Source organism: Lottia gigantea (genome assembly GCF_000327385.1).
Source record: "Lottia gigantea unplaced genomic scaffold LOTGIsca_27, whole genome shotgun sequence".
NCBI lineage: Eukaryota > Metazoa > Mollusca > Gastropoda > Lottiidae > Lottia > Lottia gigantea.
The window spans coordinates 402467-426479 of record NW_008708846.1 but is presented as its reverse complement, the minus strand read 5'-3'; the positions used below and the strand labels follow the sequence as shown (position 1 = coordinate 426479).

Below are 24013 nucleotides of genomic sequence, written 5' to 3'. Positions count from 1 at the left end.
GACTATAACTCTGAAACAGTTCATCCAATTATTACCAATTTCTAACATGAGTGAGATTTCATTAATATATACATGCATCTAGATTCAATAAGATTGGATAAAAACTGTAGTCTCTATCCTGCCTGCGGGCCAAATTTGACAAGTTTTTACTAAGTCAAGGGCAATAACTCCTAAACCCTTCCTCTGATTACTACCAATTTTGAACTCGACTGAGATCTCATCAACATTTCCATGTGGGCGTATAAAAAAGGAACGGGTTTCAGAATTTCCATATTTTCAATTAGTGACATTGACCTTTGTTGACCTTAACTTTTGTAGGGTCAAAGGTCATTGACCTTTGTTATCTATTTATACTTTCATATTCAATGTCCGAGTTAAGCTTCGGGTTTTGTATCCGTATGCATTTTGAAAATTTGATGAGTTGTATCTCGTGACCTTGACCATTGTTGTACTTCCCCTTTACAAGATTAAAGGTCATTGACTTTGGCTATTCGCTGATACTTTCATTTCTGAGGTCTGACGTCTACTTCCGGTTTTACAACCTTCCAAAGACATAAAATGTTGCAAATTTAGACTCTTCTGGCATGTGACCTAATTAACCTAGAAGGTTGATGTAGAAGCTTTAAAATTAGACATTTAGAATATAAATTAATAAATGACAAAAAATTTGAGGTGGGCATGGCATATTCGCGTGAAGTTACTAAGTGATTACATTTTGTGGCAGGGGCATAACTGGCATAGGATACATTGGTTCCAAAAGAGACTTTGCACACAATAACCTCATCCATTTGGCCAATTTGTGTTCAAAGTTCAGTTTTTTCAGCTTTATAGTTCAAAAAATGGAACAGTTTTTAGAATTTCTATCTTTTCAATTTTTGATTTTGACATTTGTTGACCTATATTTTTTTACGTGTATGATGTAAAACTATATATAAACCTGTAAAACTATGTCAAAACAAATGAGGTTGGCGTGGCAAATCTGGATTATTGACAGTTTTGGTCAGAGACATAACTTACATAGATACATTTGTTCATCTTTTGAGGCACTTTGTCTTAGAAGTTCAGTTGTTTCAGCTTCATAGTTCAAAAAAGGAACCGGTTTTTGGAACTTCAATATTTTTAATTTTTGACCTTGACCTTTGTTGACATTTGTAGGATCAAGGGTCATTGCCATTGGCTATCTATTAATACTTTCATATTATGTCAACTTCCTGTTTTATAGCCGTATGCAATTTGAAATTTTTATGACTTAATATCTCGTGATCTTGAGTAGTATAAGGCCTTTCAATATGGTCGCACTTTCCCCAATTCCATTTCATTCCATGGGGGAAAAGTGCAACCATATTGAAAAGCCCCAAAAAAAAAAACCTAAACATCCTACATTTCATAAATTCTTACACCAAAAAAGACCTATAGACCCTACATTTCATAAATTCTTACACCAAAAAAACACCTAAACACCCTACATTCCATCAATCCCCACCCCAAAAAACCTATTCACCCTAAATTAAACGAAAAAAGCATATTAAAAACACCCTTATATAAAATAACTTCCTTGTTTCGCTTAACATCCAGTTTTAATAATGTAGAAACTTCTAGAAGGAAGATAACTCTTTTTTGGAAAAAAAAACAGACCACAATTTTCTACTCAAATTTTAAACCTTAAAAATGGCAAATAAAATACTAGATCCTATCTTTAGCTTATACGATCCGATTCGTTATTCATTTAACAAGAAAAAAGAGAATTATATTATTATCTCACCGACTGTTGGTTCTAAATCCCAGTTGAATGATGGTGGTAGAATTAACTTTGAAATAAATTCATTATCAAATTGGTTGCTTCTTTCCGATGCTTATTTCAGATGCGATTTTCAAATAAAAGATGGAACTCCCAATGAAAATCGTGTACCACAAACTAGTACAACGTTAGAAAACAATTTCTTTCCAACTTTATTTAGCGAGATGGTTTTGGAAGCTGGTTCAAATCTGATAAAAACAATTAAACACCCTGGGGAATTCTACACAATGTTGAAAACAATTTTATATCCTAAAGATTTTGATTCAGTCTCAGGTTGGATACCTGATGTTGGCGATGGAAGTGTTTTAAAAGAACCGGTAAGAAATCTTGCAAATGATGCTGATTTAGCTAGAGTGAGAGTTGTTGCTCGAAACACAATAGAAAGAGTAGCATGAGCAGCTAATCATGGATTCGAAAAACGAGTACTTCAGTACAATAATATTGTTGGGAATAATAGGTGGGGTAATTACGTTAATTGGAAATTATATCCTTTATTCGGTCTGTTAGAACACAGAAAGGTTTCCACAGGGTTACCATATAAAATTCATCTACTTTTCATACACGTAATAACACCATCAATTGAAGTAGAAACGAGAATATTCAACTCATTAACTAAAATATTGAAATAGCTTTTCTTCATCGTACTACGGTAGGTAGCATGACTTTAACTGGAGAATCCACCACATGGCCAATCCCTAACATTATTAAACCAGCAAGATATTTAATGGTTGGTTTCAAGAATTTAGCAGATTCTCAAACGAATAACAATAATATCTTTAGAGTAGCAATGAACCAAACTCAAAATCCTATAATCCATAAAGTTCAAGTAAGATTAAACAACGATAATTATCCTAACCAACCTTTAACAATTAATCCAACCACAAAGGATTATAATGAATTGTATAGAAACTATAAAAATATGTGTGAATTATTTGGAAATCCACCTCAGTTTGAATATGTAGATTTTGCACTTAATCATCCAATCTTCTGTTTTGATCTATCAGCTCACCAAAAAGATCTTTTCAAAACAGGAGTCAACATAAATATTCATATTGAAAAAACACAAGGAGATGTGACCGGTTATTATTTACTACTCGAAGAAGCAAAACATTTAATTAAAATAGCAGATAGAAGAATGATAAGAATTGAGTAAAAAATACCCCCTTCAAAATGAAAGTAGAAACTTATGAAAATAATAGAAGCTATTGAAACAGCTTCCCCAACTGTAATAACTTTCAATGGTAAAAAAAATCAGCATAACTAAAAAACTTATTGCTAAATACAAATATTGTAAAGTCAGACACGATATAGATTTAGAAAGAATTGACGCGAACGCAAAAGAAGGTGGATTTTTACCTTTCTTACTACCTTTAATATTTGGTGGTATTGCAGCGGCGGGTGCAGCTACTGGAGGAATATCTGCCGCAGTCAAAACTGCCAACGCAAAGAAAGCAGCTGATGCTAAAGCCGCTGAAGAATGCAGATATAATTTAATAATGGAAAAGGAAGCCAAAGGTTCAGGAATGGGAGATATGATGAGATTTCGATTCTTTGTATATCTACACAACAACATCAGAGCAATCGTATTATCAATTTCTCAAAGCTTTAGAATATTTACCAAAGAAAGATGTTCAAGACATATTTCAATATTATGAAGAAAACGAAGAAGAAGTGGAAATAAAAGATATCATAGATAGCTTCATCAAATCAAAGAATCCAACGGATATAAAAGTTTTTCTTATGAAGAATGTTAATGATCTAGACTTGTCTAATATTGATAGCAATCGAAAGAACTTAATATTGTTTAACGACTGTATACCGCAAAGAAATCAAGCTGTTCAACAAGAATTCTTCACGAAAGGAAGACATTACAATTGTCACTGCATATACCAATCCCAATCATTTTACGGAATGGATTCTATGTTCATTAGAAAAAATGCAAATTGTTTTTTATTATTTGAATAAAATGATAAAGATTTATCTCAAATCATTCAGTCGATTAATCACGGAATGGACAGAGATGCATTTAAAAAGGTTTGTAAAGCTCAATGGAAAAACCCAGATGATCATGGATATGTATTTGTTAATACTAGAAAACCTGCAGGTGAAAGAGTTATGATCGACATATGTTAATTTTATTTTTTTAAAAATGAGTAGCGATTGGAATAATATTTTAAAAAGAAATAGAGAATATATCAAAGCTAAGAATAAAATAAAGACCCAAGTTGAAAAAAACAAATTAGAATAACTTGGATTAACAGAAAATCTACAAACTCTATTTCAACCAATATTAAAATCTCAAGAGGATATTAAAAAGAAATTAGCTTTAGAATATAAACCTCTTATAGAACCTCATAAAGATCACCCAGAACCGAATCAATATGGTGGTATTATAATTAGGACATTAGATGATATTAATAGTCTTTATTCAAACCCTAAAGCAGATTTACCAAAGAGTATTACACCAATCATTGATGATGAGGGGTTATTGTTTAATGGATTTAGAATAAAATTTAGGGCAAATTCCCCTTTATTAAAAATCGATACAAAAGACTAAATATTTACATTAACAAAAGGATTAATAGATTTAATGAATGGCGGGTCTATTAGCATTGCTGATTACAAGGATTTACCAGCATACTCAAAATTTCTACATGCAATAAGAAAGTCGGGATCCGAAACAAGAAGATCGAAAGCAGTTGAAACATATATAAAGAAAAGTTATTCCTGATGAATATGAAGTTGATGAATATGAAGATGAGGTATCAAATGATTATGCTGAAGACAAAAATCAAAAAATACAAGAAATAGACGAATTCGATGATATGGTGGCATCTGGACAAGGTATAACGTTTTGATCCGACAACAACGAGGAACTACTTAATAGATTACGAGTAATATTAGCGGCAATGAAGGAAGGACATCGATCACACAGACAATATAATGAAGTATATTGTATATTAAAAAGACTCCTAGAGAAAGGTATCATAGATAAAAATGATTATAAAAGCGTGATTAAAAATGTCAAATAAAGAACAAATATTCGTTATCACCTCAAATAAATCAGACATTAAATTGTCTCTAGACTATGAGTACGAACTCGATCGCAATCAAGAATAAGAATTGGGATTAACGTATTTCTCTGTTTACAATTCCATTAGAAATATCAACGAAAAAAATAACCAAATAAAAATATCAACAGATACCATACGTTTACTACCAGGAAGCTAAGAATAGCTATCTGAATATGGAGGAAGTGTAAATGGTAAAAACATTATTGAATTCGAAGGTAATTTGAATCTGAACAAAATAAAATTGATATTAAGAAATAAGAGTCAAGTTGATTTCAATGTAGAAAATTCATTGAATACTTTACTAGGCTTTGATAAACAAATATATACACTATCAACATTAGCACCACACAAAGCTAATATCGAGAATGATATCGATGTGATAAATATACATTGCAATTTAATACGGTGGATTTTTCAATAAATACAAACGTCAGATTTACAGTATTCCAACATCCACTGTACCGATTGGATATAGAATTATAGAGAAACCATTTCAAACGACGTATTTACCACTTAATTCCTTTATGATTAAAGATATAAATCTGGAAATCAAAGATGGTAAAAATAGGTTTATAGATTTTGGTAACGAGGAAATTTTTGTTCAACTTCATTTACAACAAAAAAACTAAATCCTCATTCTCTTCTTGAATAGTTAGATAATCGAAATCATCAAATTTGAAGTTTTCATCCAAAGTATACTCATCTTTGTTGTTGTAAGGATACATAATTCCTTCGCTGTCAGATGCCTTTCTCTAAACGAGATTCAGATAACTTCTGAAAACTTTCTTTTGTTTAGCATCATCCTTTGGAATAACTACTCCATTGGTGAAACTTTTTTCCCATGGTTTCTTAAATTCATTCGATACATCATGTCCGCTTGCTAATCGAATATAATCTTCTACAGCTATCTTATCATTAGAGTAACCCTTAAATGTTTTCTTTTCCTTTACAATAATCATTTTCGGACACCAACCCAGCTTTATTTAGTTTATCCCAATTGCTAGACGAAATGTATAAACTATCTGTATCTGTATAGTATATTTCAGGTTTATAAAATCCATTTATTACATGAATAAAATTATTCATTATTTTTTTACTGTGAGATAATACGAATGACCCCAAATGACTAGGTGTTAGTCGTGCAGATTTAGGAGGTGTACAGTCAAATTCTTTTTCTTCTTCATTTATCTCAGCAATATATTGAGTCTCATTTACTTTAGGATAGCTTTTGACGTGTGAATTGAAGTTGGCTTTTAAAGTTGATTCACTCCATAAATGTCTCGATGTAGTTATATCCTTCTGGATAGATTTACCATCCAAGGAATTACCTAATAATTTCATGCAATTACTACCCACAATTTTACCTTCTCGTTTATATTTATTTCTTAGATTTCAAAATTAAAATATAATCTCTATATGGTGGAGTTTTATAATTTTCTTTGTATACTATACCATCTAATATTTTAATAATTCGTCTACCAGCTTTAACTATTTCTTGAATATCGACCGATGTTAAAACTTCTGAACAGAAACCATTTCTGAACCTGATTTTAGTGCCAGTTTCTTTATTACCTTTTTGTTCGTATAATTAATTTTATCTTTAGCTGGTATGGGTTGGAAGAACATATTGGTAGGATATTTAAACCAGACTTTTAAAATAGCCGATCTAGGTCTGAATTTCTGCTCATTAAAGAGCTTAACAAATTCTTCTTCTTCTTCTTTTTTCGGTTGAAAGGCTCTCGCACTTTCCGCTTTAGGATATTCACTGTCTAAATCTGACATTGCTGAAGCGTATAAACCGTTAGCATCAAAGGCCATTAGTTTAGTACATTTTATTTTTTTATTTTTTGAATTAACTTCCGTTTTATCTTTTTTACTTTTACTATATTCTTTAAATAAATCAATTATATTATCACTCCTTTAATACATTACAAATTTCTTCCATTTTAATCGTTTCAAATGATTTTAGATTTGCCGAAACTCTTCCTCCTTTAATGGATTGTCTGATAAAATATCTTATAAAAGGGTGTGTATGTGAGTAAACTTTTTCTACGTTTTCTTTTTCGGTGTGTTTCGGAACCATTCTAGTACTTTCATACCATTCTTCTTCAACCATTTCTTTGAAAGGCCTTATACTACTATCTTGACCTTTTTTGACATTCTCCTTTACAAGATGAAATACTTTCATTTGTGAGATCTGATGTCAGGTATTACAATCTTCTAAAAAATGAAAACTTCTCAACTTTATACTGTTCTTTCGCAAAATCTAATTATCGTCGATGATTGATTTTTTCAGGGTCTTTTACAAATTGCTACATTTACCCACTCTGTGCCACGCATGGCTCTGGTTTCCTTTTCCGTTTGTTAATGCAATAGAGCAACAGGCCTGATCACGACATGACTTATTCTTTTAGCCCAGATAACACCTAGTTAAAATCTTAAGTATAGTGTGATGGTAAAAAATATGAAAAATCCACACGCCCACGGCGTCACATGAAATTTGAGGGAAATGAGGCCAGCTAGCAAATGCTTCATTTGCTCTTGTCACTGTCGGTGTGGCCCGCAGATTGTCGCTACCTGTTATTATATCGAAACCTGTTATATCCGCGCTGTTATTTCTAAGCATGACGTCAAAATAACCAATAAAATTGTTAAGGAGGTCTGACCTCATGTGAAACAGTGATTTTAAGTCAAATATGTCTGTTATTTGCAATCCACATTGAAATACGTTATAGAATAAATGACTTGAAAAATTACATGTTTCTCATTGTCAATTCCATGATTCATTGATTGTGGCCCGCCGTTGCAGAAAGGTTGCACAGGCTAAAAAGTACAAGTCTTGATGGATTTCTTCCATTTATATTATATGCAGAATCATTTGTATACAAACCTTTTGATGTAATGTCTGTATTTCTCCATTTTCAACCCCTTTAATAAAATCCTCTCCTTTCACCATTTTGACATAGTCACAATAAGGGAACCATTTAGCATGCTCTATCCATGGTTCATCATTATATTCCCATGAATGTAACATTCCATCACAAACAAAGCATTTCACTTTATCTCCATGACCTTAAAAAAATAAGATGCAAAGAAGATGATGTAAGACACTGTCGTACCAACCATCATCCAAGCCAATATCAAGTAAAAGCACTGTTTTTCATCACACTTAGCCATCTTTGAATCGTTTAATTTTCAAACGGTTGATCCTTTTTCACACCCAGCTCCATCAAAATCCTTCAAGAAGTTTGTGCCTTCTAGAGTGTTTACGAGCTAAAAATTTAACGCTTTCTCTAGAACAGGGGCAGTAACTCCTAATAACGAGTTATGACAAATTGCAATTTTATAAAAGTAAATGTGACCCAGATGTCCCAAGTTCTATTATTATGTGAACAATATGAAGTTATATTCAAAATTTCAAGTGTCTACAGTTAATAGATCATGAGATTTGCATTAATGGCTGAAATTTATACAGCAAAATTCAATTTAAGCACAGTTACTTTTACAAGTTTTTTTCAACAAAATTTCAATTCTTACATACCATTGAAAAGAAGAAATTAAGTGTATGAAGAATATATGAGACATTTTATCGTATGTAAGCGTGGGGATAAGTCATAACAAAAAGAAATACCAATGATCTAACATCCTTCATAATATTTTATTCAATTTTAAACCTAGCATCAATCACTCTTTTAAATCGAACGAAATTTTTTCAGAAATACGCTATCGTTTCTTAGAAGAATAGATTTAGAACAGATGTATGTAGTGATTAACTATGAAACTGATAAAATTGCAAATCTTAAAACTTTCTGTTTTTTCACTGGCCCGATTAAATAATGTTACATGCCAGCCATATTGATTTGTATACATTTCTATCTATGACCTGACGTCATAATCTCGTAATTTTACGTCCTGCCACTCAAATGCAACCACCCTGAACGAGCAATTTTGGCCGTTCTGTTTGATCCTGTGGGTACAAAATTGAAATATTGTTATTTTTTCGAAAAACTTTCACACATGCATTTTCCTTTTCCACTTGTGAATACAACAGAGCAACAGGCCTGTTCATGACATTTTTCCAAGGCAAATGCCCTCAAGTGTTTTTCACTTAAAACTTGTAGTTTTATAGAATACTATTATGGGTTTATTGGACTCGACTGGGATTCTGTTTTATGACACAAGTTAAGGCCACAGATGAATATGGACTTATTTTAAAAGTATATAGAAATATGAATATATTGTCATCCCAATTGTTAGATATTCTTTCAGATGCTTTAGATATCATCAAATGAGATATTATTTGAAACCTTACATAAAGTAATTTCACTTACCTAAATAGAAGAGGCCAGCCTCTGCCAAGTCTTCAGGTTTTTGTCTCATCTGTGAAGGCCAATCATTAAAGGTGACTAATCTTTCAGCTTTAATGCGATATTGAGGATGTTTAATTTCCTGTTTTGAAGGGTGATGAGATAATAGTGTTGTTCTAATTTGAGCAGGTATATTCCGTTGAATAGAAGCAATATGTCTCTGATAAGGTACATTATTAACATGATGTCCCTTAACAAATGGACAATTAGGAAAATGTTTGCTGTGCTCAGTTTGAGGGTTGTCTCCTTGTTCCCAATTTGCTAAAATTCCATTGCAAAATACGCATTCAACTCGATCATTTGGACCTAGATAGCAAAAACCTGCCTTAGCTAATGAATCAGCTGAAACAGTAGAATAAGAGGGCCAATTACCCCTAAAAGATTCGTAACGGTTTTGTTCAATATTGAAAGTTTGGTTTCTTGTAGTAGTGAGACTGTATCTTGGTACTCTAGGTGTGTCATTATCAGAACTTTCATCCATTGGCTCATAATGAGGACCAATATGGCTGACATAAACTGGTTGTGACTCGCCTATTACAGAAATAACGTGACGACCTCCTACAGGAGGAAAAACATTATTAGATATTTCATCACATTCTCTCTGTGATTGTAAGGACAATCTTTCTTCCTGTAGATTGTGCTGTGATTTGTCTTCATCAGGGTCAATGTCCATTTCACTTACGTGTTAAAACCGATATCTACCTAAACAAAAAATAAAAAAACAATTATTAAAGACTCATACTTTTTTTAAGCATAAATTATCTTGGTATTGTCTGGGTCAAATTTTATATACAATATTTACATGCATACCACGTTTCATCATGATCAGATAAACAATATCATGTTTACAGCAAAATTTGACACGTTTTTACTTTTTCAAGGGCAATAACTCCAAAACCATTCAACTGATATAACACCACATTCGAACTTGACAGAGATTTAATCAATATATACTAGTATATCAAGTTTTATCAAGATCGGGAATAAAATGTAGCCTCTATCATGTTTACAAGCTTAATATGACACGTTTTAACTAAGTCAAGGTCAATAACTCCAAAACCGTTCATCTGATTTTTATCAAATTAGATCTCACGAGAATATATACATGCATAACAAGTTTCATCATGATGGGATAAAAAATGTATACCTCTATTGTGTTTAATGCGCCCACACAACCTTTTTATTTTTTTTCCTTGATTTTCCTTAGGGTTCGTCCTAAGGGGATAATAAACAATGTCACAAAGTTTCCTCTAGACCTTTTAGAACCGATTAAGAACAAGGGCAATAACCCATATCAAATATTTTTTGATTTTTCTGCTTTTTAATAGGTTTCATCCTTGGGTGATAATAAACCATTCCATCAAGTTTCTTTAAAATCCGTCAAGCATTGTGCCTTGTTGAGTGTCATCTTTGGGTAATATTAAACAATTTCACAACGTTTCATTTAAATCTGTCAAGAATTGTGACTTCTAGTCTATTTAAGAGCTAAAAATTGAACGTGTTTTCAAGAACAACGGCAATAACTCACATTAAATATTTTTCTGATTTTCAATAGGGTTCATCCTATAGTGATTACAAACACTCACACCAAGTTTAAAATTTTTTCAATAGGCTTCATCCTTTGGTAATAATTAATAATTTCACCAAGATGCGTCTAAATTCATCAAGAATTGTGCCTTCTAGACTGTTCATGAGCTAAAATTGAACACGTTTTCAAGAACAAGGGCAGTAACTCATATTCAATATTTTTCTATTTGTCTGATTTTCAATAGGGTTCATCATTGGCAATTGATTACGAGTCAGTCAAGAAACTAGCTCTCATTTGTGTCCAAAACAATTGTGGGCAGACCCACGGACCACTGGCATACGATAATAGATCTCGTCTTCCATTTTATAACGAAATCTGTCTTGAACAGATAGGCTAATTTTTATACTTTTTTAATTATATCCAATCAATTTAACAAGTTTCATTGCAGAAACATCAGAGAACATCTTCCCTCCTTTTCTCAATTTTATTTTTTTTCTTTTTTTTCAGGTCTTCTAGTTTTTCAACAGTTATTAGATAATCTAACCAAACCAAACGAAACCAACGACTACCAATCAACAAGAATTACCATGATCAGAATGAGTTTGGAAAAATGAAGGAGATCGAGTAACTCACGCCACACCATCTAGGGCCGAGTTTCATCGCCATGTCATTCGACCCGACCAGATCTAACGAAGAATCATTCAATTTGAACCAATCCAACTACAAACTACTACGACTACCAACAACTACCTAGTTTGCGATATTAGCATCCGCTGGAAGCTTGTCATCTACCAACCAACCAACAGCTATCTCTATTCAAGTCTCTGATAGCTATTTGGATAGATGTCAGCTAGTGTAGAGACAGAAAAAATAGGCCCTGTTAAATGGAGACATTCTGCATCTCTGCAGGTGCATGGGTTTTAAACCTATTTAGTTACCTCGGATCTGCAAAACCCAGGTATATTTGGAAAGATGCGATCTACACCATTTATGTCATCAAAATTTTTTTTTGTTGAAACTGAACTAGCATCGGCCATTTAAAATTGCGTGCGCAGCCACAAGTTCAAAGATCACAGAGTCACCTGATACTAAGAAAACGAAAGTGCCCAACACTAATTTACAATCATCATAACCGTAATTCTATATTATGGTAGAGAGAACGCATCTTTGGAGGTGTGTAGAAATTTTCCATTTAACAGGGTCTTTTTCTTCTGACTCCAGCCGACAACTGTAAAAATATCCATCAGAGGCTGGAATAGAGGCAGATGTTTCGGACTACAAATAGGGCTACATGTCGTAAATTCAAGGATACCACGAGTGGAGATCAAGTACAATTTTTAGGCGATCAAATAAACAGAAGTGAATTAGTTGATTTAAAGAATCAATTTGCTTTATTAACATCTGCTTTGGATAAACAATTAAACAATAATAATAATAAGTGTAGGTTGTGAATCTACAGGGGCTTCGTTTTTTATAATTAAAGATGCGTATTTGGTATTAGTAATTAAATCTCTTTTCTTTTCTTTTATATATACAAATACGTACAAACATGATTGACTGAAAAGATACAAATAAACAGTCCTTAAAACAAAGAATATCAAAAAACAAAAAACTCTTTAAAACTCTTGTGTGACAATAGAGTCTATAAGCGGGAAAATCATGTGTTGAGTGTCCATGGTTAAAAAAGACAAATATGATCTGTGAAGATATCATATTAATACAATGTTTCGTTTTCTGTATTGTTGGAATACGTACAAACTGTAAGAAACAATAGGTCAAGGTCATTAATAAAAACGTGTTCTTCTATGCAGTTGTTGTGACTAGAACCCTATATTAAAGAAGTATACATGATCGAGACTACTTACTCATCAAGGGTACAGCAAGCAAATTGTTCGAATTTCATATGCAAAGAGGGATGGCAGACGATATTACATATCAGAAATAAAGATGCAACAGATCTTAACACATACCATAAATATTTGCCCCAACAACCTCCTCTATAATACATTAAACCATCAAAATTATGAACATCAAGAAGAAAGCTGATTTGCTTCTTTTCAGCCATTACTTTCTACTAAAGGGAAACAACCAATACACATGCTTCATATGACTCAGACCACAAAATATTAATCATAAGGAAAAGGAGTATTATCGACTATTGTCAGCGATAAGTATACTATTGTCCTGTTGGTTAACGTTTCGGCCTTTTCTTTACTTATTTAAAATTTAGAATGGTGGGGATGTTTATCCGTTAAATAGTCTGTTACGACGTCATGTTATCTTGGTCACTCTATCGTCTGCTGCTCGTAATCCCTCCATAAAAAACCTGACCGAGCACTTGGTGTTAATTTCACACCTTTGTAGGTCAGAGTGGAATAACCAAAAAGCCGCTGTTTGAAATAGCCCATTAAAGATAGTTTTACAGTCAGAAACGTTTCCAAACAGTCTACTCCCATTCATGTTTAATGAAATATATATGCAGAGGGCGTAAAATATCTTGGAAGCTGACAGATCTGTGTCAAACAGGTCTGGTTAACTTTTAATCTATTTTTGGTTTATCAGATATTTGTGACACTTAGTGTACTCTTTAGAAAGCTTGTATATCCATTTTTCAGTGTAAACTTTAGAATAGGGGGATGTGTTTAATTCTAAATTCTTTATTTTAATTAAATATCTATCTACAAAAGTCAAATTTACTAGGGTCAATGCTTCAAAGGTTACATTTGTAAATATAATATTTTTGCCAAATATATTAAATGTTTTGCAAAAAGTCACTGTGGATTGGTTTTAAATTTCAATTCCAAAATGAAAATATTCCGAAGAAAATCTAGTTTTAATTTCACTTGTGTATAAAATTTCATTTAATTTACCAAAAACAACTTGATCATAAGGACATAGAAAAAAAGATGTTCAATCATTTCAATGTTTTACTATATATTTTCTTTATGAAGTTGTTAATATCATAAATTTTGAAAAATTATAATATATTGTCATTTTCTTTGAAGGAACTAATATTAAAGACAAATACTAAGAGAAGTTAATTATACCATTAGGTATGCTTACAACGGGGGTTTTCTAGACTTATTTATAGGTCAAACATTGTACACGAAAATAGGTGATGCATTTTGCCGCCATTGTCGAGTTGGTTACTCATGAAATATGGGTCAAAGTGAGGGATTCATAAAGAAAATCGAAACAAACCAATTTTGTAGAATATCTGAGGAAACATCTTAGACATATAAAAAAAAAACCTGTTTTTTAAATTTGACGAAATTCGGTGTTGACTCCTTATATGCACGAAAATAGGTTACACCACATTTTCATGAATCAGAAGTCCTTTGAAGGACATGCAGTCTAAAACCCATGTATTTGTTACCATGAAGTGGACATCTTTTTAGTGATTTTGTCAAAAAAGGATGTCACAAAGTAAATTCGTTCATACAAATTTATGTAAATGGAATGAAATGAATGGAGTTTTACGTCCTACTTTTCTGCACCATGTGGGCTTATGTTGACGGGCAACGCCATGCAGGGTGCAATGAGGGAAATTTAGCCAGGACAGCGGCATTAGCCTGCTCTTTTTCGATTTCCAACTGTCGAGGGATCTTTAATGTGCACAGCTTGTAGCACACGGAACCTGGGTTTATTGTCCCATCCGAACGACTAGACGCTTTTTCCATGTCAGCCCCTCTCACCTGCATCACTGACAGTGGGAAACCGGGTTGAAAAAATCCGAAGGTATTATCTCGACCTATGCCGGGATTGAACTCTGGATCTTCAGGTTAGCGAGCAAACGTCCAACTCACTGAGCCACCCCGGCTCCCACAAATTTATGTAATCAGGACGACTAAGACCAAAGACAATTTGAACAACAAATTTTTTGTTAAAAACAACTCAGACCACTTTTTCATATCACTAATTTTTTTGGTGTCTTTGCAAGTTGGTCTTAGTTGTATTGTAGTAGAATTGATACGTTTGTTTTTTGTTTTAAATATGAAATATTATTTAAGGAATAGCCTGTATGAATGCATACATTCTTAAAAGATAATTGCGTTGCAAGGTAACATACGCCCACTGACAGCTGTCAGAAATAATAAAACAGTCTTTAGTGACTAAATTACGAATTTTCTCATATTGAAGGAATTATTTATGCTGAATAATTCCACAAAATTTTTAAAATCAATATCAATAACCTAATTACAACAAACAATCAAATCACACAGCTCTAATCAAGAGCAAAAAACAACTTTTGGCGTGTGTTTACAAAGTCAAGGGCAATAAATCAAAAAATGTTCATCAAAAATATCTCTTGTTAGAACTTGTCTGAGATCTTATCAATTCCAATGATCACACCAAGTTTCATCAGAATCGGTTAAAAACTGTAGCTTCTATTGTGCTCACAAACAAATTTTGACGCGTTTTTACAAAGTCAAGGGCAATAACTCGAAAACCGTTCATCAAAAATGCGTCAAGTTAGAACTTGTCCGAGATCTTATCAATTCCAATGATCACACCAAGTTTCATCAGAATCGGTTGAAAACTGTAGCTTCTATTGTGCTCACGAACAAATTTCAACACGTTTTAACAAAGTCAAGGGCAATAACTCAAAAAATGTTCATCGAAAATGTGTCAAGTTAGAACTTGTCCGAGATCTTATCAATTTTAATGATCACACCAAGTTTCATCAGAATCGATTGAAAACTGTAGCTTCAATCCTGCTCACAAACTATTTTTAACAAATTTTGACGTGTTTTTACAAAGTCAAGGGCAATAACTCAAAAACCGTTCATCGAAAATGCGTCATGTTAGAATTTGTCCGAGATCTTATCAATTCCAATGATCACACCAAGTTTCTTCAGAATCGGTTGAAAAGTCTAGCTTCAATCCTGCTCAAGAACTATTTTTAACAAATTTCGACGCATTTTAACAAAGTCAAGGGCAATAACTGAAAAACCGTTCATCAAAAATGCGTCAAGTTAGAACTTGTCCGAGATCTTATCAATTCCAATGATCACACCAAGTTTCTTCAGAATCGGTTGAAAAGTGTAGCTTCAATCCTGCTCACGAACTATTTTTAACAAATTTCTACACGTTTTAACAAAGTCAAGGGCAATAACTCAAAAACCGTTCATCGAAAATGCGTCAAGTTAGAACTTGTCCGAGATCTTATCAATTCCAATGATCACACCAAGTTTCATCAGAATCGGTTGAAAACTGTAGCTTCAGTCCTGCTCACGAACTATTTTTAACAAATTTCGACGCGTTTTAACAAAGTCAAGGGCAATAACTCAAAAAGCGTTTATCGAAAATGCGTCAAGTTATAACTTGTCCGAGATCTTATCAATTCCAATGATCAAACCAAGTTTCATCAGAATCGGATGAAAACTGTAGCTTCAATCCTGCTCACGAACAATTTTTAACAAATTTCAAAGCGTTCTAAGCCAAGGGCAATATCTCAAAAACCGTTCATCGAAAATATGTCAAATTCGAACTTGACCGAGATCTTATCAATCTAAAGCATCACATCAAGTTTTATCAATTATCAATAACATATGCATTATATTACCAGCCTTAATACAAACTTATTAAACTAAAAAAAATCGCACCGGAAAGTAACATGTAGGCCGCCATTTTGGTTTGCCTCATTTTCCAGAAATTGCTATTCAGAGGCCATTTATCATCCGATTTGCGTAATTTTTGTGTCATACGATACGTTTAATGTCTGTTTACAAAAAATGGGAAGCATAATTTTGATTTTCGGTTTTTTTTCAAAGTTTCAAAGTTTCAAAGGCTTATAACTCATGACCTTGACCTTTGATGACCTTTATATTGACCATGGTGATAAAGGCTGTCCTTGACCTTCTTATGACCTTTTGACCTCTGGGGTCAAAAAATACCTTCTGATTTTATAGGGGTCTAAATATGGTCAATTTGGCATTTTTGCAGTGCTGTATCTCAAACCCTAACTGATTTAGCGCCATACCACTTTCAGATTATTAATGTACTTAATAAATGGTTTCAATTCATGTGGCATTTGATGATGTCAGAGTCACATTAAAAGAAATGTTGCAATTTCCTTAAAACTTTGAACGTGTCTATCGAAGGAACTTGGCCTCAGAAGACGTTGATATTTACATTAATGATACTGAGAAGAGTTATGGAAATAATTTGAAAACACTTGAAGAGACTACATTACATTCAGAAGAAGATTTTCAACATAATGTTCAACTAATACAGAAGAGTTGTGATAAATTAAGAAATTCCATAAGACGCACCCACAACAGAAAATTAACATCATTGACGCCAACAGAAATTCACCCCCCTGACACTGTGAAGAAAAAGACAACCAGACGAGTTGTCCACAAAATCATTCATCTTTGATGTGAGTTCAAGAACTTTATCAGATTCTGAATCTCATTTAATAAGCAAAGGGTTATCGTTTTGTCCGGTTCCTCCTAAATATGATCAAGTGAGGGAGCTAAATGACCTTAGAGAATTCCAAAGAAGACTGAGATTGACTGAATTCTTTCATGAGAAACCTTCGAAAGAAATTCTTCCACCTTCTCTCTACATTAAGAGTGACTGGTCACCACCAACTGGCAGAGATGATGCATTGGAACTTTTTTGCCTCAGCCAATCTCAAACTGTGAAAAGTCACACAGAAAAAAGAATCCACGATAATCTAACAACGGAAGAAAGATTAGCATTGTCAGCATTAAGGAATGATACAGAAATTGTGATAGGTAAAGCTGACAAAGGAGGTGGTATCGTTATTTGGGACTGACAAGACTACATCAAAGAATGTGAGAAACATCTTCAGGACGAATCAGTGTATCAGAAGGTAGGGAAAGATAATTCTAATGAAATCCATGATCAACTGAAAATTTAATTTATTCATTGAAAATTGATGATAAAGAGAAGCTATCCTCCATTGACCAGTTAAGACACCAGCCCACTTTTAGATTCTTGGCAAAATACATAAAGTTAAAACTACATCAGAAATTCCACCTGGCAGACCCATATGTAGTCAGATAACAGCACCCACATATAAGGCATCTCAATGGCTTGACTGGAAATTAAAAGAGGTAGCTCAGGATTACTGTCATGACGTTGTCAGAGACACCACTCATTTTCTACAAAAAATCCAATCTCTCAACAACAGTTGTATACCAGAAGATAGTCACCTACTTACTCATGATGTTATTAGCCTTTATCCCAACATCATTATATCTGAAGGTCTGGATGCTTTGAAAGATGCTCTGGAGAAAACGAACAACATCAGTCTAGAAGAAACAAATAGCATTCTACAAGTTGCAGACTTTGTTCTGCACAACAATGAATTTGAATTCAATGGGAACTTCTTCAGACAGATATCTGGGACATCAATGGGGACACTCTTTGCAGTTACATATGCCAAAATCTATATGACCTATTGGATGAATAAATTTTGGAATTCTTTATCTGAAAAACCAGACATATCCTGTAGATTTATTGATGACATTTGGGCTCAGTCTACTAAATCACCAGAAGAATCTCACAAATTTTTACACAAATTGAATAATCTTCACCCCAAAATTAAATTTACAATGGATATTGACACAGATAAAGTGAATTTTTTAGATGTAAAAGTAATTAAAGAGGGTAACAGATTAGAAACTGATCTATTCTGTAAAGAAACAGCTAGCCACCACTATCTACCACCTAGCAGCTGCCATCCTAGACATACTTTTAAATCAATACCTTTCAGTGGTGCACTCAGAATACGAAGAATTTGTAGTGAAAGAAACAATAGATTATTTCAATTTGTTAAACATCTGAAGAATTCTGGATATAAAGACCACATTGTAGAAACTGCCTTTAGCAAAGCAAGGGAAAGATCACGCCATGAACTGCTATTTCCCCAACACCAAGCAGAAGAAGATGAAAATAAATGAAGATTATTCCATGGACACCTATGATCCACAACAACCAAATCTACACAAAATGGCCAAAGACACAGATATTTTAACTAAAAGCTACAGAATGACAGACATATTAAAAACAAGGTATATCATTGTGGCAGGACGCAGGAATAGGACCTTGGGAAATTTATTAAGGGAAAATAAATTAAAACAGTGTGTAGAAAATGTGAATATTTCTAAAAGTGTGGGATGTGTACCTTAAAATAAACCCAAGTGCAAAACTTGTGAAAAGATGAACACAACTAACACAATCACCAATAGACACTCATGATCATTTTATATCAAAGACTCTTTAAATTGTCAGAGTAATTTTGTTATATATTGCCTTACTTGTGAATTATGTAAATTTCAGTATGTTGGCCAGACAATAACTCCCTTCAATATTAGACATAACAAACATAGGAGCAACATTAAATTGAAAGATAGCTTGCCAGGCAAGGTAATATACGCCCACTGACAGCTTTGTTTATGAATAAAAATATTTAGCAGTACAGTAAGAATCACTAGTATGAAATATTCAACCTTCAGTCATACACTTCTTTTGAATTCTTTAGGGCGATATGAATAATATATTGAGTATGAGTTATTGCCCATGTTCTTGAAAACATGTTCAATTTTTAGCTTGTGAAAACTCTAGAAGGCAAATATTCAATCTTCAGCATGGTACTGAATAATAAAACCAAGTTTTGTCAAAATCCGGCAAGAATTGTGCCTTTTAGTGTTAAAGAGCTAAAATTTGAAAACGTTTTCAAGAACGAGGTCAATAACTCCTATGAAACATATTCAGATTTTTTTGATTTTCGATAGGGTTCATCCATGGGTGATAATAAACGATTTCACCAAGTTTTGTCAAAATCTGTCAAGAATTGAGCCTTCTAGGATGTTTACAAGCTAAAAATTGAACGTGTTTTCAAGAACAAGAGCAATAACTCATACTAAATATTTTTCGATTTCGCTGATTTTCAATAGGGTTTATCCTTGGGTGATTACAAACACTCATACAAAGTTTCGTTAAAATCCATCAAGAATTGTGCCCTGTAGAGTGATTACGAGCTAAAAATTGAACGTGTTTTCAAGAACAAGGGCAATAATTCATACTAAATATTTTTTTATTCCGCTGATTTTCAATAGGGTTTATCCTTAGGTGATTACGAACACTCATAACAAGTTCCGTTAAAATCCTTCAAGAATTGTGCCTTCTAGAGTGTTTACGAGCTATAAATTGAACACGTTTTCAATGACAAGGGCAATAATTCATACTAAATATTTTTTGATTTCGCTGATTTTCGATAGGGTTTATCCTTGGATGATTACGAACACTCATACCAAGTTTCGTTAAAATCCTTCAAGAATTGTGCCTTCTAGAGTGTTTATGGGCTAAAAATTGAATGCGTTTTCAAGAACAAGGGCAATAATTCATACTTAATATTTTTCGATTTCGCTGATTTTCAGATTTTCAATAGGGTCTATCCTTGGGTGTTAACGAACACTCATACCAAGTTTCGTCAAAATCTGTCAAGAATTGTGCCTTCTAGAGTGTTTACGAGCTAAAAATTTAACGTGTTTGCAAGAACAAGGGCAATAATTCATACTAAATATTTTTCGATTTCGCTGATTTTCAATAGGGTTTATCCTTGGGTGATTACGAACACTCTTACCAAGTTTCGTTAAAATCCTTCAAGAATTATGCCTTCTAGAGTGTTTACGAGCTAAAAATTGAACGCGTTTTCAAGAACAAGGGCAATAAATCATACTGAATATTTTTCCGATTTCGCTGATTTTCAATAGGGTCTATCCTTGGGTGATTACAAACACTCATACCAAGTTTCGTTAAAATCCTTCAAGAATTATGCCTTCTAGAGTGTTTACGAGCTAAAAATTGAACGCGTTTTCAAGAACAAGGGCAATAATTCATACTTAATATTTTTCGATTTCACTGATTTTCAATAGGGTCTATCCTTGGCTGATAACAAACACTCATACCAAGTTTCGTTAAAATCTGTCAAGAATTGTGCCTTCTAGAGTGTTTACGTGCTAAAAATTGAACGCGTTTGCAAGAACAAGGGCAATAATTCATACTAAATATTTTTCGATTTCGCTGATTTTCAATAGGGTTTATCCTTGGGTGATTACAAACACTCATACCAAGTTTCGTCAAAATCTGTCAAGTTTTTACAAGCTAAAAATTAACAAGGGCAATAATTCATGCTAAATATTTTTCGATTTCGCTGATTTTCAATAGGGTTATCCTTAGGTGATTGCGAACACACATACCAAGTTTCGTTAAAATCCGTCAAGAATTGTGCCCTGTAGAGTGTTTACGAGCAATTGTGGACGGACGGACCGACGGACATGGGTGACCACAATATACGCCCCCCATTTCATGTGGGCGTATAAAAAGGTTAATAAAGCTCCTCATGATGGTCATGATTATAAATGCACACTTCTTGAGAAAATTCCAAATGAAAGCAAAAGCAAATTAGACAGTGCAGAAACTCTGTGGATTCATAGACTTGACTCTGTATGACCGTATGAATTGAATGAACTCAAACCAGGAGGTTTCAAAATTGCTAAATATTAGTGTATTATATTATATTAGTGTGAATTGGCACTATCTATAAGTCCCAATTCTTTGAGGTAATCCAGGTCAAAGGTCATGAAAGGTCAAAATAGGTCATGACATTGTGAAGATGAAGTTTGTAATAGCTTGACATTATGAAGATGTAGTTTGTAATAGCTTGACATTGTGAAGATGAAGTTTGTGATAGGTTGACATTGTCAAGAAGTAGCTTGTAATAGATTGACATTGTGAAGATGAAGTTTGTAACAGCTTGACATTGTGAAGATGTAGTTTTTAACAGCTTGATATTGTGAAGATGAAGTTTGTAATAGCTTGACATTGTGAACATTACAATAAATTAAAATAACAATATGCTTATATTTAGAACACCATCTATTTAGCTAATACGATTCTAGTCTTACTTGATCACAAACATAAACTAGAGCCACACGTGGCACAGAGTGGGACTTTGCAAATGTAGCAAAGTGCAAAAGACTCTGAAAAAATCAACCTTCTACGATAATTACATCACGTGCAAGAACAGTCTAAAGTTGAGTAGTTTTGATTCTTTGGAAGATTGTTATACCGGAAGTAGACAGACCTCACAAATGAAAGTATCAGAAGATAGCCAAGCTCAATGACATTTGACATTGAAAAGGAGACGGTCAACAAAGGTCAAGGTTACGAGATACAAGTCATCAAAATTTTGAAATATATACGACTATAAAACCCGAAGTTGAGATAGGACAGCAAATATAAAAGTATAAATAGATAGCCAATGTGAATGACCTTTGATCCTACAAAAGTCAGGGTCAAAATAGGTCAAGGTCAAAAATTTAAAATTTTGAATTTTCAAAACCTGTTCCTTTTTTTGAACTATAAAGCTAAAACAATCGAACTTCTAAGACAACGTGGCTCAGTAGATGAAGTAAATGTATGCAAAGTTCCATTTTGAACAAATGTATACGCTGCGAGTTATGTCCCTTGCCAAAAATGTCAATAATGAGTAATTTAACCCGGATGTACCACGCCCACCTCAATTCTCAATATGAGAAAATTCGTACATTGGTCACTAAAGACTGTTTCATTATTTCTGACAAGCATCGCAAGTTATCTTTTTTTAAATCATGGTTCTTTCAAGGAATTGTCATTAGTTATAATAAATTGATATTAAAGATAAATATTAAGAGAAGTTAATTATACCACTGGGTATCCATACAACGTGTTTTTCTCGACTTATTTATAGATCAAACATTGTACACAAAAATAGGTGACGCATTTTGCCGCCGTTGTCGAGTTGGTTGCTCATCAAATATGGGTCGAAGTGAAGGATTCATAAAGAAAATAGAAACAAACCAATTTTAATTATTTTGTAGAGTATCTGAGGAAACATCTAAGACATAAAATTTTTTTTTCGTTTTTTTAACTTTGACGAAATTCGGTGTTGAATCCTTATAATCACGAAAATAGGTTACACCACTGTATATATGCAAAATAGGTTACACCACTGTACTAAGTTTTTTGGATTTATCGGATTATATAAGGACCCTGTTATGTTATTTATGACACCAGGTATATCTACTGGCTCTTATAAAGTTAAAAATTCTTAAATTTAATGTTAATTCTAGGACGTAGTATCACTTTAATCATTTCCGGAGATGCACGAAAAATAGGTTAGCACGAAATTAAGTTACTTGACAGTACCTCTAGAGCCTACTTATCGACCAAGTTTGAGACTTCAAATTTTATGTCCATTCTAAGAGGTAGTATTCCTCTAACTTTAATAAAAGTCATGACTTCACCTGAAAATTCCATGAACAAGAACAAGCTGCTGGAAAATCCTTGGAAAAATACACTAAACAACAAAAAGGGTTGAGATCAACTGGGCAGACAATAAAGTTTTGAAGACAATAACTAAGATCAAGTTCGCAGTCGATAGCCAGCAGAAAATAAGAATATTGAACTTTTTGACTCATCCTCGCTATTCAGCCAATCAACGGCAGCGACACAAGGAAAATTACCGGGATTCCCCCAAGGGACATAAATCATGTCATAACAACGCATTGTGTCTATGAACATAAATTTTCAATAAATAACTGGATATTGATGTAATTTTACTTCAACAAATTGAGAGAAGCAATGGAAAACGTTTATTATTCATTTATCAGGCAATCACAAGGTAAGTAGATTATCAGAGACTCCTGGCTTATTCTTTTTCGCGATTACACAAGCCTACAGACCAAGATAAAAATTCCTATGCAGAAATATTGAGTTAGGGCTTCGTCCCTAATTTTTTGGCCAATTTTTGTGGCCAATGGCCAATTTTTTTGGCCGGCCAGTGACTGTGTACAAAGGACAATTGTTAATATTATTACAATACGACAAATGAAAGAAACTTCAGAACCACCCATATTACTGTTTTGCCACTTTTAGACTAGAATAGATATTAAGATAAATGAATATTCTTTTTATTCTACTAGATGTAGTATTTCTGCTTTTAATCCGTAAACTCGACATGAAATACCCCCATTAAGCTAATTTTCACAAGTTATATATCACATTTGTCGACATCAAAACTACTATTAACCCCGTTTTGCCACTTTTAGACTACGATAAATATTAAAATAAATGAATATTCTTTAGGTTTCACTAGGTGTAGTTTCTCGGAATTTCTGCTTTTAATCCGAAAACTCAACTTGAAACACCCCAATAAAGCTAATGTTAA

The 24013-nt window shown here is 33.2% G+C and overlaps 1 protein-coding gene across 1 annotated transcript in view; it reads right to left on the bottom strand.

Annotated features, from left to right (window-relative positions):
* LOTGIDRAFT_203896 (hypothetical protein) overlaps nucleotides 1–23176 on the bottom strand; it is a 105485-nt gene extending 82309 nt beyond the window's left edge. Inside the window, exons 1-3 of the mRNA XM_009056224.1 lie at nucleotides 23091–23176; nucleotides 9204–9941; nucleotides 7763–7944 (exon numbers count right to left, since the gene is read on the bottom strand). Of these exons, the coding sequence (XP_009054472.1) occupies nucleotides 7763–7944; nucleotides 9204–9912 (891 nt within the window). The 5' untranslated portion in view covers nucleotides 9913–9941; nucleotides 23091–23176. The remainder of the gene's footprint in view (nucleotides 1–7762; nucleotides 7945–9203; nucleotides 9942–23090) is intronic.
* Between the last annotated feature and the right edge of the window lie 837 nt (nucleotides 23177–24013).